Consider the following 17,356-nt stretch of genomic DNA (forward strand, 5'->3'; position numbering starts at 1 on the left):
TATGAGAGCAGAAACCATCAAAAAAATTAGTGTGGTTCCGAGAATATAACGCCACACCAAATAGAAAAAAATTCGACTAAAGCACTCTCAAGCAGGTCCACCAACACCATCCCTCACAAAGGAAGCAAAAACTTGCAACAAAAGAAAAAACCAACAAACACAAAATGAAAGGAGTCATCAACTTATCCATGCAGCGAGAAAAAACCAAAGGGACAAAGGCTCAAAAAACCAAAATTGAAGATCTTCCCTACTCGAAAGTAAGAAAGAAAGCCACTAGCGCGCTAAAACCGCTATAAAAACTCACTAAAAAACATATTTGTCGCGATAAAACCCCCATCGAGAATGACTTCTCACCGACCTTAATCACTTTCGACTTTTCGTTTCCTTTTTTCTTTCAATAATTATCTCTTATAAAAAGTATTATTCAAGACTTTATTATAGTGTAAATTATTATACTATCTTAAAAACAACATTGTTCTCCTATATTTTTCTTTCTAAAGGAAAATATTATATTCATTTAATTTTTTTTTCTCCTTATTTTTCATCCTTCATTTTCTTTCCTCTAAGTTTCCCGGACATTGTACAAGTGAAAGCCAAAAACAAATTGGTACGAGTAATCAACAGCTTTCTACCTCTCGGTGATGAAAGAAATAAACGAAGCAAAGGGCAACCGTTTCATACAAAGCTCATTTGGACTGATGTTTGATAATTCAATTAAAGATGATATGAACGTCATTTATAATTAACCATTAGTTGATCATCTGTTAAGAAATTTTAAGAACATCTATCTCTACTGCTAATCTTTCAAAGTTTTATTTTGATACAAAAAATAAACAAAACAATAAAAAATTGAAACAATTTTTTTAAAATAATTTGCTCATTTTTCTTTTATGATAGCGTTAAAAACCTTCAATTTAAAACTCTTTCAATACAACAGTAAATATAAATATAAATATATATATAGTTTCGTATTGTAATTGGCCAATAAATATCCAAAAGTATGTTTATAGTTAAATAGTATTTTAAAAAAATTTAATATTAAATTTAAAATTTCTAATCATAAAAATACCAAAACATCAAAATAAAATTTAAAAAAAAAAACCTCTTCTTTTCTATTCTTAGACCACAAAGGCCAATTGTTTGGTCATGTAAATGGTATTGGACAATTGTAGTTGGAAGTAGGCCGCCAGCGGTACAAGTGTTTATTGTTCAACCGGAACCGTATGGAGCAGAATTTCACAGTAAACTAAGATGATGTCATGATGAGCGGAGAAAGAGAGGCTAAAATAAGGCGAAAACAAAAGAAGTTGATGTTTTTGAAGATCTCCGACTTCTACTTCTACCGACATGGGTATTATCTCCATGTCCTCTCAATTGCAAGCTCAAACACTGAGCGGTTGGAGAATTCAACAATTCGAATTACCTTAAAATTTTAGTTGCAGATTTAATTAAAAAAAGAATTGACTTTAGACAATGTAATTAAAATTATCGAAGTTATGAATAATGAGATTTAGAAAAAAAAAATGATTTAGTTACTCTACTAACACTAGACATACACGGTGAGACAGTTTCAGCAATTAAGCGAGGGAAAAGATAGATAATTAAGTGGACACCAATTGGATCCTGTCTTTGTTTAAACAAACAGAAACAATTGATTATTGATCTAAAATAGTTACATTAACATGGAAAAGAAAAATATTCATGGTAGGCAACAAGGAAAACGAAAATACAACAAAGAAAGAACCCTGCAAGTCCTTGATAACAATGTCAATTGGCACTTCACCAAGTAATAGTTTTGCTTTCTAGCATTTTAAGAAAGCAACTGTGATGCTTCTATGCACGGATACAAATAAGTGGTAAACAATTTCTTGAGAGCAAGTAGGATTGTAGCAAAAATCAAGTTCACATGTCTAGACAAAGCAACAAATCAATAAAATTTTCTGGAAGCTATACCAGCGAAACAATTTTGGGCAAAATTACCTTGGATAATTTCCCTGATTCATATAGAGGCATTCACCTTATACTAGAAAATCATGAAACACATGTTCTTGGATTTCCTCCATAAACACTTGAAACCATTACCTGTACTTGAAAATTGAGTACCCAGAAGGCATCATACTCCAACTCATGAAAAGTAGAGATTCTATGCTAGATCAGGACATCTCGTTGATGCAAGCCAAACAAGGATGGATGGATGCATTGCAGGATCATTCAATGCTACTTGAAGAAGCAAATATTAAGCAAGACTATGGAAACGGATTGCAGATATGGGGGCAAAACAAACAGCTTCACAACCAGCTAGCACAAATGTAAACACCGCAGGACAGAAGCTTTGTCGCAGAAGAAAGCACTAAAAAAGTCGGTTGTACCAAACATTCGTAATTTCAACATGTGATTCAAGCTGAATAACATACAGGGTCGTAGATAGGACACAAGCTTTGTTGCAGAAGAATGCAGTAAAAAGTGGCGTGCACAACCAAGTTTCTGAAGATTTGTAATTTCAACATGTGATTCAAGCTGACAAACATGCAGGGGCGACGAGGAGTAGATAACGTGCAGAGAAGCAGAGTGCAGATAAGCAGAGATGGAGAAAAACCGTGTGCACTAAGATTCAGTAAAGTGGCGAAACGATGCCGTTTTAGCCGAAAACCACACCTCAAAACAAAACATATAAATCTTTTAGAAACAATTACCCCAAACAAATATTATAAGAGCAAGTCAATATTGATCATTATAAACAGCAATAAGGTTGCAATATAAAGTGTGTACGAGACCTCAAAGATTCAGAAAGCAGCTGAGACAGCAAGCCGACATAAAAGTGTCCTAAGCTTTAGCAGCCGAAACACTTTGATGAAGCCATCCAAACCAAGTTTTAACAAACCTCATTGTCATGACATGAACTTAACTAACACCCACAGGTCCTATTAGAACTACAGTATAGCACATTGCCTCTAATGTCCTTCTACTCTTGCTTCAGTTTTGCTTCCAGCCTCAATCTCTGCAAAAGGCAAAACATGCACAAGGCTGAAAATATATATAATAGTATTTCACTAATTGCAACACTTCATATTTCTAATTTAACATAAACATGCAACATCTTTAGAACCAACAAAGAGGCCACTGGAACAAACGTAAATGATGAAAATTTTGTAATTCCCCTTTCATTTAATTCCCCCCCTTCCCCCCCATCCCAAAAATGTCTTGAAAACTTTGCTTTTTTGAATGGTAAAAGTAACAGGTTCATAATAACATCAACTCAACAGCATCATAAGACTAGCTGGATACAGATAGCATCGCAACCATAGCACTAAATAACTCTAAATTGAAGCACTACATACCCATTAGCATAAGGTGAATCACGACGGGCGTGACGGTATGGAGGGGATCTGCTGATGCTGCGACCTCGGCGAGGTGATATACTGCGACGTCTTGGAGATCTTCTACCACGAGGGCTGTAACTCCTGCAAAGAGATCATAAAACCCGCAAAAGTAAATAATGAATCTTGGTACTGATAAATATCCTTCCCTAGCTGGCAATTAGCCAAATACAATAGGAAAGCTAAAAAAAATGAAGTACAAAATACATAATGGCAAGTTATGTTGGTCCATTCAAAGTAAAATCTGAGATCAAGTAAGAATATTAAAAGTATGAAGATCAAGTTAAGTGATACCAAGGCATAAAGATATTCTGCATGATTATTTCATGCAAGCTTTAACGTTTTATTTGGTTGATTACAATTTAATCCAACATTGTCATTCTAATTACTAATCATTCTATTATTATAAACATTCTTTTGGAGAACATCACTAGAGAACCTTTCAGCTCATAATGCTCTTTCTTTGTGCAAAACTTACATGATAAACGATTCCACATAAATTGAAAATCAAGCTTTAGATTAGAGCACCTTACTAGAGATATCAACATTGATTTGCGACATCTTAAATATAAACACAAGAAGAAAGCAAGAAAGTGAAGACGGGAAGAGACAGAATGGTTATATCAGCAGCAGTTTGCAGCTTCTGGGAGGAAAACAAAAATAGATAAAAAGGGAAGATAAATGCATTTGCCGCACCTGCGCCCATACCCATAACTTGGACTCCTACTGCATTATGAAGGAGGAAGAATGGAATAAAAAGAAAAAAGAAAAGCCAAGAAGTGAGTGATAAAATGGTTCTAGCACATGCAGTTTGCAGTTCCCAGGAGAGAGAAGAAAAAGGTAAATGCATGTGACAAACCTGCGCCCATACCCATAACTTGGACTTCTACGGCGTCGTGGACTGGGGCTTCGGCGACGACCACTTCCCAAACCTCTTGACCCAATGCGCAGGCGGCACTCTCTAGCAAAATGACCAGGTTCACCACATTCATAACATTTCAAGTCCTCACCACCCCGTCCACGCCCACCACCACCACCTCCACGGCCTCCACCACCTTTGGAATTATGAGAAAGTTCCACTCGCCATCCATTCTTTCCTGTAAACAAACTAGCATATTAGTAGAATTCTCCAAAATTATTTTTCATCCAGGTCATACAGTCCTTTGTTATTATTATCATTTGGCGTAGGGGGGATTAAAACTACAGAGTATCTGGAAAACTGCTGGGAAAACTTAAAGAAAAAATAAGATATGAACATTAACAAGGAATAAAGGATGGTAAGGACAGTATGCAGAAAACTTTGTGAAAAAGGAATATCCAAGGAAAATTATTTACAACATAAACAATAAACAGCATAAAATTTTTACACACTGACCATCCAATGCACGAATTGCATCCATAGCATCCCTGCGATCATCAAACTCAACGAACGCATATCCTGGCGGCCTTCGTGCAACCCACACACTGCATAAGTTATTAAAAATTAACAACTATTAACAGTTAATATCATGCTGAAAAAGGAAATCTAACAACATAATAGCACAAAACATCCCTAGCCCCGATTGGGTGAATTTTGGCAGGTCATATACTACCAAACATAAATTTCACAGCAGTAACTTAATCCCATCTAATTATAAGGCTTTAGCCAAAAGCAATTGCAGACATGAAAGGCTTCAGGCACAAGCAGGCATGAAAATTAATACATGTATACATGTTAAAAAGAAGACCTTAATAAGGATTAGCACCAACAAATTTAAACCAAAAAGAAAAAAAAAAGAAAAATAAAATAATGAACAAGCAAAATTACCTTCTAAGAACACCATACATTCTGAATTCATCTTCGAGATCCCTCTCCGAGACTCTCGGATCCAAATTCCCCACGTAAACCCGAGCCATTATCGCAATCAGAATATGCAACAACCTAAGGCAACGTTAGAAAAAACAAAAAAACAACTCCACTTGATTTCGTCGAGGAAACAATTTCATTCGAGAGGGGGAAAAAAAAAGACAATACCCAGCAAGAAATCTATCTATCCAAAATTTACAATATAAAATCCCCTGTTTTCTCTAAGATTTTAACAACACAAAGAGAATGTGCTTCAAACAAGATGCCGATTGGGGTTTATAGGAAAGCAAAGGAGAATCGGTGGCTGCAAGCAATACAAGAATTAATAGCAGGCCTATAAGAACGATGAGAAATTTTACCTTACAAAGGTTCCTCAGCTTCAAGGGCTCAAAAAGATCCAAAAAGGGAGGTTGAATTTAACCCTGTAGCAAGACGCAGGGCTCTTAAAACCCTAGAAATACGCATGGTCCGGTTTCACTTTAGAACCGGTTCACTGACGTAGTCTATTGAACACCGAATCAGACCGCATGAAACAGGTCCAGAACGACTTTGATTTCAAATTTTCGTTTTGATTTTATTCCACCTGAATTGAGGCAATTGGTTGAGATTTTTTTTTTTTTTTGGAAAAATAAAATTAAAAGCTGTCGCCTGTTATTTGAAATCAATGATTTATGGTACAAAAAAATCAATTAAACTTTTACATAATTATGTATTATTTTTATTTATAGTTTTTTATTTTAAATCCAGTCTATATGAAAAATTAATAAAAAAAATTATTTTATTTGATAGAGTTTTATATTAATAAAAAATTAATATATTATAATAATATTATTACATTATATAAAAAACTTTTAAAAAATTATAAAAAAATAAATTACAAATACTATATCGCGAAACACGTTTTAATAAATGGTACTTCAAAAAGTGTAAATGCTTTATTTTGTTTTACTTTTTACGAAATTGAATTAAATAATAAAAAATGAAAAAAAATGTAAAAACAATACATTAACATGCTAATTAATTAACTACCTCATTCATTTTCACTAAAAAAATGTGAAAAATAATACATTAATATGATAATTGATTAACTCATTTTTCTCTCAAAATTTTAAGATTTTGAATTATGTTCTATTGTCTTTTTATTTTGTTAAAATCCAAGTATATCTATTTGAACTTTTAAAATTAAAAAGGATATTATTTCTTTTATTTTAAAATTAATAGTTAATACTTTATTAATATATTTTTTATTCCTATATTATTTAGATATATAAAATATTTATATAATTTGTTCTCACGTTTAATTTAATAGTAAGTGTATATGAGTAAATCTGAGAGATTTCAGATCCTTTTGACATATAATTTTTATCTATGTTTCTCCAATTTTACTATCCATTTCATCTCTATTTCTCAATTTTAATTTATTTTAATAAAATTATTCAACTTTAATTTTATTTAAAAAAATAATTCTAAATTGTTATAACAGGTTTCCAGATTAACAACTACCTTATCCATTCTCTCCCCTTCTTATACATTATTTATCTGTAATGAATTGATTATTAATTAATAGTATTAATTTATTTTTAATAAATTTATTATTAAACTATATAATCAATTTTATGATATGCTAGGTATTTAATTTTGAATTTCAATTTATAATTTTATTTTTTTACAACATTAAAGTTTAAATATTACAATTAGATAAAAATAAGGGAGGTAGGTGATTATTAACCTATTTATTATAATTTTTTATTTTTTTTTATTTGATAAACAAGTAAGAAATTTATCCATTAGAAAAATACATCAAAACGTCATTGAAATTTTTTAAAAACATATTAATTAATTTTAATTATTAAATATTTTATTATTTAAATTTTATCTATGAAAAATTCATTAATTAATTCAAAAAATTTTATAAAAATATCTATTAATTATTTCTTTCATAGAGTAGTTTAGACTCTTTTTTATAAAAAAAAAATTATTATTTAATTCATATAATATAAAAATTTATTAGATGATCTCAATTTTAAAAAATAAATTAAACATCTCTAAAATATTAAAAAATATATTAATTAATCATTATATTAGTGTATGTAATAAAAAAAAATTCATATGTTGGTTTCGTAAGTTTTATAAAAATATCTTTTAATTAGTTATTTTATATTAATGATATTTTAATTTTTTTCAATATTTATAATTAAAATTAATTAATATATTTTTAAAAATTTTAGGAATATTAATTAGTAAATTTTTTATAGTATTTTTTAATTTTATAAACTGTTAAAATTAATAGATGGATTAATTAATAATTTTTTTAAAATTTTATAAATAATTTAAAATATTTTTTAAAATTAAAAAACTAAATGATAAATTTTTTATATTAAAAATAACAAATAGTAATTCTTTTATTTTAATATCATATATTTTATACAAATTTATTATTATTTTTATATGCAACTATTTATAAAATTATTTGTATCTTATTTTATTATTGAATATCATATTTTAAGAAAATATTTGATCACTTATGTTTTATATAAAAATTTATAAACTTATGTTTATACAAATAATTTTAAAAAATAAATAACAAAACTAAAAAACTATTTTTAATTTAAAAAAATAAAAAATAAAAATCTTACCGCATTACGGGAACATACCTTAGATAATTAACTAGATAATAAAAAATATCTATTATTTTAAATTAAAATAATTATTTTCAATATTCCATCCATCACTCTTATTTTTTGCGCTTAAAGAAATAAAAAAATAATTATTAATAAAATTATTTTATTTTAAATAAATATTTAATTTATTAATAATTTAGTTACTATTTTATATATGTTTTTATTCATTTCATTAATATTAAAATTTAATACATTTATTATTTTATTTAATTCATATATAAAAATCTTAAAGGTTAGATAAAAATAAAAGAAATATTACATAATCATAGAAACTAAATATTTTCCGTTTTTTGTCAAAAAAAAAAAATCAATATTGTCATCCTCATGCTAGTATCATGCTGCAATAATTTGTGGTGAGAAAAATGCTAGACTGAGCAGGGACACGTCTACACGTCACGGTCAAAAGCCACTGATGATGATCAGACATAGGGCGTCCCTTATTACAAGTTACAATCTTTAACTCAATTAAAATAAAATAATAAATAAATAAATAAACTTTATTTCTTGTCCTGTTCTGATGATTGAGTTTGGTCATTGGATGAAGCAGACTGCAGACATGGGGGAATGGGAGCTTTGTTTCTGACTCACTGTATGCGTTTCTTCAACTCGCATAGGCCAAACAGCTCACAGAGATTATTTTACCAGCCACGTCCATCGTGCATCACCAAGAGCCAGTTCTATCATCGAAAAGAGAGAAACTTGTTCCACATACAGAAGACCATGTTCCTCAAACTGAACCACTAGCCATAAAGATTGTATCTTTGGCCGCCGGAGCTGGGGTTTTGAAGTGGGTTTTTCTGGGAAAATGGAAGGAGATCGGATTGAAGAGAGCAGTGTTAGGTTGCTGTCTCGTCCTAGCAGTGGTGGTGGGGTTGGTGAGTCTAGGTGGGTAGATGGGAGTGAAGTGGATTCCGAGTCACCTCCATGGTCTTTGCTTGATGAGAATGATAGTAGAGAGGGGTATGGGTCAATTAGGAGGAGGCTGATTAAGAAGCCCAAGAGAGCTGATTCTTTTGATGTTGAAGCCATGGAGATTACTGGTGCTAAAGGCCATCACTCTAAGGTAATGCTTATATCAGTAATCATCGTTTTTTCGTTTCAGATTTTGTATTTCTATGCCCTATTGAATATATCCCATCATCTATTTCCTTGAATTAATGTATTTCATTAGGTTGGTGCAGTTTAGCGAACTGAGTTCATACTTGAAAAACGGCAAGTAGATATGCTTTTGAAGTTTTGTTTTTCTAATTTTCTGACAATTTATGAAGGTGGTAAAACCTCCATTAGTATATTAAGAAAACCCTTAATTAAATCAGATCAAGATATTCTATCCGCCCTTTGCATATTTGATATCTCATTCTTTTCCGCTCTGTTTGGGAAGAAATAAAAGAGGTATAGGAAAGTAAGGTTTTCAAAAGTATGATTTTATAAGGTAAAGTTTTTCATGGTTTTTAATCCTTAATAATTTTTTTGTTTGGGATGAGAAGAAGGTTTTTTAAGGCTTCTGGTTGAAATCCAAGGTTTTTGGAAAAATCTTACTTTAAAAATCCTTTCTCCCTCCCAAATACAAGTTCTAAGGTTTTTAAACTTTGAAAAATCTTTTATTACCTTAAAAAACCTCCTCCCAAACAAAGTGTTAGAGTATAACGTGAGTGTGTTGTGTAAGGGATTTTCTTGTTTCTTGTGGGAAAGACCATTCAAACTAGGTTGGTTTAGCTTATCAGGTCTTTTCCATTTATCAAAATGTGGTTAAGCGGAGGCAAATTGGGAATTTCTGTAGTTGAAGATTGTATATAGTTTAAATGCTGGCGACAGTAAAATTTCAAACTTAAATATTTTGTTGTCGTATGTTGTTATTATTTGTGCAATATTTTAGGTGATTTATTCATTTTGCATGTGCAGTCCATGCCAGTAGTGCTTGGCTGAAGAACAGTTGAAATATGAAGAGGTTGTATCATTCTCAATGAAACTGATAGGCATTTAAAAGGGTGTCAGCATGAGCCGCTGATCACACTTTATAGCAGAAAATGTTTTTTTGCTAAAACTGCAATTGTTACAATTGTAGTTTCAATCAATTTTGTTGTCTTTCTTTTCTAAACTGTATTTCTTTAATACATCAGGATCTCTCCACTTGGACTACTATTGCACTGGCCTTTCAAACACTGGGAGTGGTATATGGTGATCTGGGCACGAGCCCTTTATATGTTTTTGCTGATGTGTTCAGTAAGGTGAAGATTGACTCAGAAGTTGATATATTGGGGGCTTTATCACTAGTTATGTACACAATTGCTCTCATCCCTTTAGCAAAATATGTATTTGTAGTGCTTAAAGCAAATGACAATGGGGAGGGTAAGAGTTCTTCTGTTAAAAATATGAACACCTATCTTTGTTACTAGTATCTCACAGATCACAAATTTGTTAACAAATCAATATTTCTGGTTATAGGAGGAACATTTGCTTTGTACTCACTGATTTGCAGATATGCAAAGGTTAGTATGCTACCAAATCGTCAGCCAGCTGATGAACAAATCTCAAGTTTTAGGCTCAAGCTGCCCACTCCAGAGTTGGAAAGGGCTTTAAACATAAAAGACGCCCTGGAGAGGAAGTCATCCCTGAAAACAATCCTCTTGCTCTTGGTTCTGATGGGAACTTCCATGGTTATAGGAGATGGTATTCTGACTCCAGCCATATCAGGTCTATCCATTGAACCAAAATGTTCATGTGTTCCGTAGTCATAATAATATGTGGTAATACAACTGCCTATATTTGACCAACTATTCCCAATTTATGATTTGAGATTATTAAAGAATATAGGTATTAACAGGCCCCAGTGAGCAGTAACTAAAGGATTTCCATAGAGGTCTACAGTATTTCACGGTTCAAAGACCTCAGGAGGTTAAAGTGATTACACTACTTAGGGGAAGGCGTGAATGATGGTTTTGAGTATGATACCTTTTATATCCACCTCGGATTTTGAGGATTCCTTCTAGCATATGTATATGTGCAATAAACCAACCAGCTTAACTATTGGATAAATCAGGACTGCTGTGTCATTGTAGTATAAACTTCTATATAGAGTTGCTTTATTTTTTATTTGATTGAATCTCTAATGATGCCGAGAAATATATATATATATATATATATATATTCCAAAACATTCCAATTTTTGTTTTTTTTTTGGTTATTGTTGTTGTTGCTGCTGTTGCTGTTCTCTTTCTTTCTTCCTTTCTTTCTTTCTTTTTCTGTGGAGCTTTTAATTACCTAATGGAGATACTTCTCTGCTTTCCCACAAACTTTTCTGCTCCATTCCAAATGAGATTCGAGCTTGAAACCTCCAAGTTGAAGTCAGTACCTCTAGGCTGTTATTCTTCCTCCAGTTGATTTGACTACAATGTTGATCTCTTTTATTTGCCCCTCTTTGTTACAGTTAAAAACAGGCTTTCTTAACTTCTTTATTGGCGGTCTGTATCCAAGCTGCAATATGTCTCTGAAAGCGGAATGTCCAATTCCCAACTACCTGACGTTATTTTGATATAGCAAATTGAATAGCATCAATACTAAATTCCTGAAATGTAACTAATGCATGAGTGTGATGTTTATCTGTTGCAGTTATGTCTGCTATGAGTGGTCTGCAGGGTGAAATACCTGGATTTGGCACAAGTAGGTATCTTTCTTTTCATTCAAATGCTTGATATGTATAAGTGATTTATTTGTACTGAATTCTTATATAATTAGAAAAAAATTATTTCGGCAACGTTCACATGCAAATTTGTGGCAATAGAGCAGCTATCAATCCTTGGATTGTTGGTTACAGTTAATATACAAATCTGATGCCATTATTGTATATCAAGAAAATTTTTAGTTATGAATTCACATTATTGCCTGAATAATCTAGTTAGGCAACCATAAATATGCCCCAAGTATTTAACTAACAGGATGTCAAGAACCAATCGATGCTATTCTGGGACCATAACACAGATAATGAATTTTACACCAAAAGCTTATAATCTGATTGTTCTTATTTGCAGCTGCACTGGTGGTTGTCTCGATCATAATCCTTGTGGCTTTGTTCAGCATACAGCAGTTTGGCACTGGGAAAGTGAGTTTCCTGTTTGCTCCTGTGCTCGCTTTGTGGTTCTTCTCTTTGGCTTCTATTGGACTCTACAATCTTGTGACATATGATGTTAGTGTCTTGAGGGCATTCAATCCTGCCTATATCTATCTGTTCTTCAAGAAGAACAGCTTCGATGCATGGTCAGCTCTTGGTGGTTGTGTCCTGTGCATCACAGGTACATCTTGACTTAAACCATCTGCACTGCAGGTTGATTTGCGAAATAGACTTAAATCTTTATCATTATCCTTTTGCTTCGCTTTCTTATCAGACGTCTTCCTTTGGTAATTCATCTGTTTGGGTATTTTCTTTTTCTCTCTCAAAACTGCCCTAGTCACACTTGTAGTTGTAGGCAATAACTTATCATTTGTACAATTTTAGTTGTTAGGATCTGTATTTTTTTTTTCTGGTATATTAAGAACTTTTGTGGATCTCAGTTCTAGATATATTCTCTTTGATGATTCCTTCTAGCATTTGAATAATTTCAGTTGATTCTCCATTGGACAAAAGTTTCTTAAAAAAGGCTCTTACTAAAAAGATCTCTTCAACTGGCCTTTGTGCTAAGAAGCTGCTTGCATTTCAATCTAAAACCTGGGGGGCCATGAGCATATACATCTTAACAGTTTGCTTTTGGGTAAAGTTTGTTCAGGGAAAAATTTTTGGGTAAAGATGTGATATACTTGAGTTATCTTTTTTTTTGAAGTGCCAACAAGTTTGCTCTAACATTGGGATCTCTTGATCATTAGCATGCTTCCAGTTTTTTCGTCTCTTTTGGCTTGCTTGAGCTTAGCAGTTTACGCCATGCATTGTAGCATGACTTATATTCACTTAATGCTTGTATAATTAAGTATTCTTGTGTGTTGCACACGTAGTAATTCAAAAGACGCATGCATCTGTTTCTCTGACATTAAATGGAATTTAGTATATCCATCTCTGAGGTAGCCTAGAATAGGAAAGACATCTGTTTATTGATACAACATGTTTATCTGTCATTGCAGGAGCTGAAGCAATGTTTGCTGATCTGGGGCATTTCTCTGTAAAAGCAATACAGGTTTGTTTAACCTGACTTTCATTTTTTTTCTCTTTCTTGAAGAATTGGCCCATGGATGCCTCAGTTGTTCTTCACTGCCTCCACAGATTGCCTTCTCTTGTGTAGTATTTCCCTGTCTTCTCTTAGCTTACATGGGCCAGGCTTCGTATTTAATGAAACATCCTGAATCTTCAGGGAGAATATTCTACGATTCTGTGCCAGGTGATAATTCCATTCGTGTTATATTCTGATATCGTTTATCCCTCTTGACATTTTTCAAATCAAAACTTGTAAATGTTCTGTAATAAGAGCTCATATAACACTTTGGATTGCTGAATCCTGTGGAAAAGCAGATAGTCTTTTCTGGCCAGTATTTGCCATAGCTACAGTTGCTGCCATGATTGCTAGCCAAGCAATGATTTCTGCTACATTTTCATGTGTTAAGCAATCTATGGCTCTTGGATGCTTTCCAAGGCTGAAGATAGTTCACACCTCAAGGAGGCTGATGGGTCAAATTTACATCCCTGTTATAAATTACTTTTTAATGATTATGTGCATAGTTGTGGTCTCAATCTTCCGGAGCACCACAGATATCGCTAATGCTTACGGTAAAGTGTCTTCTTCCTTCCTCCTAGAAAGCATTCTTTTTCATGCATTCAGATTTATACTAGGATATTATATCAGCATTGTAAACCATGCAGGTGTTTCTATTAATTAATTCGCCCAAATTTTATCTAACATGATACTATGTTACTTTTCAAGAGAAATTGCAACGGCAGAACTTAAGAATTAGTACTCGGAACCAACTGGGAAAAATCTATTGCGACTCTGGCTTTCTATTCAAAGTACTAGGCTATTATTTTATATATTTAAACTATTTAGTTTTTGTAATATATAGGCACGGCGTTCCCTGCCCATCAAAAAAACAATGGAATGTTCACTTAACTTTATATGTAAATCTGTTTCAATTGAATTTTTTATTATTCATTGAAGAGTTGAGCAAATTGTGCCTATTGATTACAATAAATAAAAGTTTAATTGTATACTAGGCCAAAATAAAATGTTGGGGGACAATAGAATTTCACAATTAATTCAAGGGCAAATTTATTAATGAGGTCTGTTACCATAGTTCTGAGGGACAATTTAAATTTAAGAATTTAGTCCTACATGCAAATTTGTTTCAATCATATATTAATGTTTTTCTTTACTCTGGACATCTGCTGTTGTTTTCTCAATTAGTTATTAATTCGAGAACTCCTCTTGTACTGAAAAAAGAAAGACATGTTGATATTCTTCACTGTACTGTTGTTGCTGATGCCAAATGATTTTCAATTTCAAAACAATTTTAATTCTTAAATCCTCTGATTCTATAACAGTAAGTATTCCTAATGTGATTCATGTTCAACTTGCAGGTATAGCTGAGGTCGGTGTGATGATTGTGAGCACCACCTTAGTGACACTTGTAATGCTTCTGATCTGGCAGACTAATTTGTTTCTGGCTTTATGTTTCCCTCTCATTTTCGGGTCAGTGGAACTCATTTACTTGTCTGCGGTTCTATCAAAAATCAAAGAGGGTGGATGGCTTCCACTTGTATTTGCTAGCTGTTTCCTTTGCGTGATGTATATTTGGAACTATGGGAGTGTGTTGAAATACCAGAGTGAGGTAAGGGAGAAGATCTCTATGGACTTCATGCATGAGCTCGGTTCCACCCTGGGAACCGTTAGAGTTCCTGGAATTGGACTGTTGTACAACGAGCTTGTCCATGGTATTCCCGCAATATTGGGGCAGTACCTACTGAGCCTTCCAGCAATCCACTCTACAATAGTATTTGTTTGCATCAAGTACGTCCCCGTCCCGGTGGTTCCTCAAGAGGAGAGGTTTCTTTTCCGAAGAGTTTGCCCAAAAGACTATCATATGTTCCGTTGTGTTGCCCGGTATGGTTACAAAGATGTTAGGAAGGAAGATCACCATGCGTTTGAGCAATTTTTGGTTGAAAGCCTTGAAAAGTTCTTGCGACGAGAGGCTCAGGATCTTGCCTTGGAGACCAATTTGAATGAGTTAGACATGGATAGTGTTTCAGTGATATCCAAGGATTCTGAAGCTCCAGCTGGTGATGGGGCCGACGAACTAAGAATCCCTTTAATGCGCGATCAAAGATCAGGGGAACCTGGAACTTCTACTTCAGAAGAAGCACAGCCAGCATTGCCTTCTAGTGTCATGTCAGCAGATGAAGATCCAAGCCTAGAATATGAGCTTGCAGCTCTTAAAGAAGCAAAAGATTCAGGATTTACTTATTTGCTTGCTCATGGGGATGTGAGAGCAAAGAAAAATTCCATTTTCCTCAAGAAATTGGTTATCAACTACTTCTATGCATTCTTGAGGAAGAATTGTAGAGGCGGCGCAGCCACCATGCGAGTACCCCACATGAATATTCTGCAAGTTGGGATGACATACATGGTTTAATTCATTTGATCTTGTGTAATTCATTTGTATCTTGTTCAATTTGTTGTTGGCCACCTATTGCGGTCTCTGTGAAACCTCAATGAACTTCTGGAAAACAATCAAAAAAATATCTTTGAACTTCCTGCATCTCTGCTCTTTTGGAGAATTTTTATAACATAATCATTAAAGATCTCTGATTTAATTTTTCTGTTAACATTATGGTAAATTACTAAAATGCTCTTAAAGTTATACTATCTTTTTAGTTTTGAATCAAATTAAAACTAAGACTGTTTAAATTTTAATAGTTTGATTTTCAAATATGGACAAAGGAATTTCTCTAGTTGGACTGAGTTAAAAAATAGAGATTATATTATTAAATTTTTAAAAATATAATGATACATTTATTAATTTTAATAGAAATTAGAATGAAAAAGTAATTTATGCTAGTTTGTTTTTTCCTTCCTGTAACATTGGGGAAAAAAAGTTATGTGAAAATAAGAAATTAGAATTAGAAATGCAGCAGATAATAAGACAAGTAGGTGACAAAAAGCAAGAAAATAGTCAAATGAAGGACTCGTCCTCCAAGGAGGGGATGTGCGTGTGACTGTGATCATGAAATGAGGACCACTTGATTTGTGGGGTCCATGGAAGTGTGCTACGTGTCACGGACAGCTGCATAATCCATAAAGATGGTAAGATAATACGATATGCCTACTCATACGATATGACTTTATTTACCGTTTCAGTTTTCACAAAAAAAAAAATAATGGATATAAGTTTAATTAAGTATTTGTATTTTTATTTAAGGATTAAATAAAATTAAATTAAAATTTTAGACTAATTAAATTCTTAGATTGTTATTTAATATAATGTTATTTTTTAATAATAAAAAAAATTTTATATGATAAAACTTTTATTTTTGTAATTTTAAAAATTATTTATTATATTTATATATTTTTTAAAATTTTTATGATAATTAAATATTAAATTTTTGATGTTTTAAATTATAAAAAATATTGTTTATTATTAAAAAATAATATTATATTAAATTAATATTGTCCTTAATAAAAATATTAAAATTTAATTGATCTAAAATTTTAAATTGAATTTATTTATGTAAAAATATAAAAATTGAATTAAATTTATTTTTAAAAATTAATTATTGGAAAGATCAAACGAGGGAGAGAAGGTCCAAGCGCAAGTCTGCGTCGTTTTGTTTGTTGTTTTCCCTGCCTTTCGGGGTAGGGAAACCATGTTTTGGAATTTTTCGCTTTTGATTTGTGTATAGCTAGGTTTTATTTTGATAGGTTACTATTTTGGCAGATCGATGATTGCATGTTGAGAATTTTTTAAGGATTTACTAATTTCAATCTTAGAAATTTCTTTACATTGAGCAGTGTTAGTTTTAGCATGAAGTTTCAATTATTTATATTATGAATGATAAAAAAAAAATAATTTTTTTTAAAATAATAATTAGAGATTAAGAGAGTAGAATTTAAAATTTTTTAGATTTACTTAAATATATTTATTATCATATTCAGTTTGTAAATATAAAAATTATAATTATTATTGATTAAAATTTTAATTTTAAGTCAAAATAAAAGTTAAGCCCATAATCTTAATTTCTAAAGTAAAAATTTCAAAACAAATTCAGTTTTATCTTATAATTAGACTGATTTATTTGATTTAATTTGATATATAAGTAACATATTTTTAATTTATTTTAATTTTCATTTTAACCGCTATAATTTAATTACAAAGTAAACAAGGGCAACACAGGAAAAAACACACTGCTGTTTTGACACACCATGAGATAGCAAGTGTAATATTTATAAAAAAAAAAAAAAATTATTACTCCAATTAGTTTA

The 17,356-nt window shown here is 31.9% G+C and overlaps 2 protein-coding genes across 5 annotated transcripts; one reads left to right on the forward strand and one right to left on the reverse strand.

Annotated features, from left to right (window-relative positions):
* Positions 1-1,727: 1,727 nt before the first annotated feature.
* Positions 1,728-5,760, reverse strand: LOC110629349 (serine/arginine-rich splicing factor RSZ21). Of its 3 annotated transcripts, XM_021776269.2 has the most exons (7): positions 5,583-5,760; positions 5,185-5,298; positions 4,753-4,841; positions 4,237-4,474; positions 4,074-4,103; positions 3,339-3,461; positions 1,728-2,998 (listed from the first exon to the last, which is right to left on the reverse strand). In XM_021776269.2, exons 2-7 carry the CDS (start codon positions 5,271-5,273, stop codon positions 2,992-2,994), a joined length of 576 nt encoding a protein of 191 aa, XP_021631961.1. In that variant the 5' UTR covers positions 5,274-5,298; positions 5,583-5,760; the 3' UTR covers positions 1,728-2,991. The 3 variants fall into 3 exon arrangements, with proteins under 3 accessions (XP_021631961.1, XP_021631963.1, XP_021631962.1); XM_021776271.2 differs by lacking the exon at positions 4,074-4,103 and having other exon boundaries at positions 4,249-4,474; XM_021776270.2 differs by lacking the exon at positions 4,074-4,103.
* Positions 5,761-8,437: 2,677 nt separating this feature from the next.
* On the forward strand, positions 8,438-15,696 carry LOC110629765 (putative potassium transporter 12). Of its 2 annotated transcripts, XM_043949616.1 has the most exons (10): positions 8,838-8,967; positions 9,807-9,852; positions 10,025-10,253; positions 10,350-10,598; positions 11,514-11,564; positions 11,933-12,193; positions 13,014-13,066; positions 13,153-13,267; positions 13,399-13,653; positions 14,458-15,696. In XM_043949616.1, exons 3-10 carry the CDS (start codon positions 10,181-10,183, stop codon positions 15,507-15,509), a joined length of 2,109 nt encoding a protein of 702 aa, XP_043805551.1. In that variant the 5' UTR covers positions 8,838-8,967; positions 9,807-9,852; positions 10,025-10,180; the 3' UTR covers positions 15,510-15,696. The 2 variants fall into 2 exon arrangements, with proteins under 2 accessions (XP_021632564.1, XP_043805551.1); XM_021776872.2 differs by lacking the exon at positions 9,807-9,852 and having other exon boundaries at positions 8,438-8,967.
* The last annotated feature ends 1,660 nt before the right edge of the window (positions 15,697-17,356 follow it).

Source organism: Manihot esculenta, chromosome 13 (assembly GCF_001659605.2).
Source record: "Manihot esculenta cultivar AM560-2 chromosome 13, M.esculenta_v8, whole genome shotgun sequence".
Classification (NCBI taxonomy): Eukaryota; Viridiplantae; Streptophyta; class Magnoliopsida; order Malpighiales; family Euphorbiaceae; genus Manihot; species Manihot esculenta.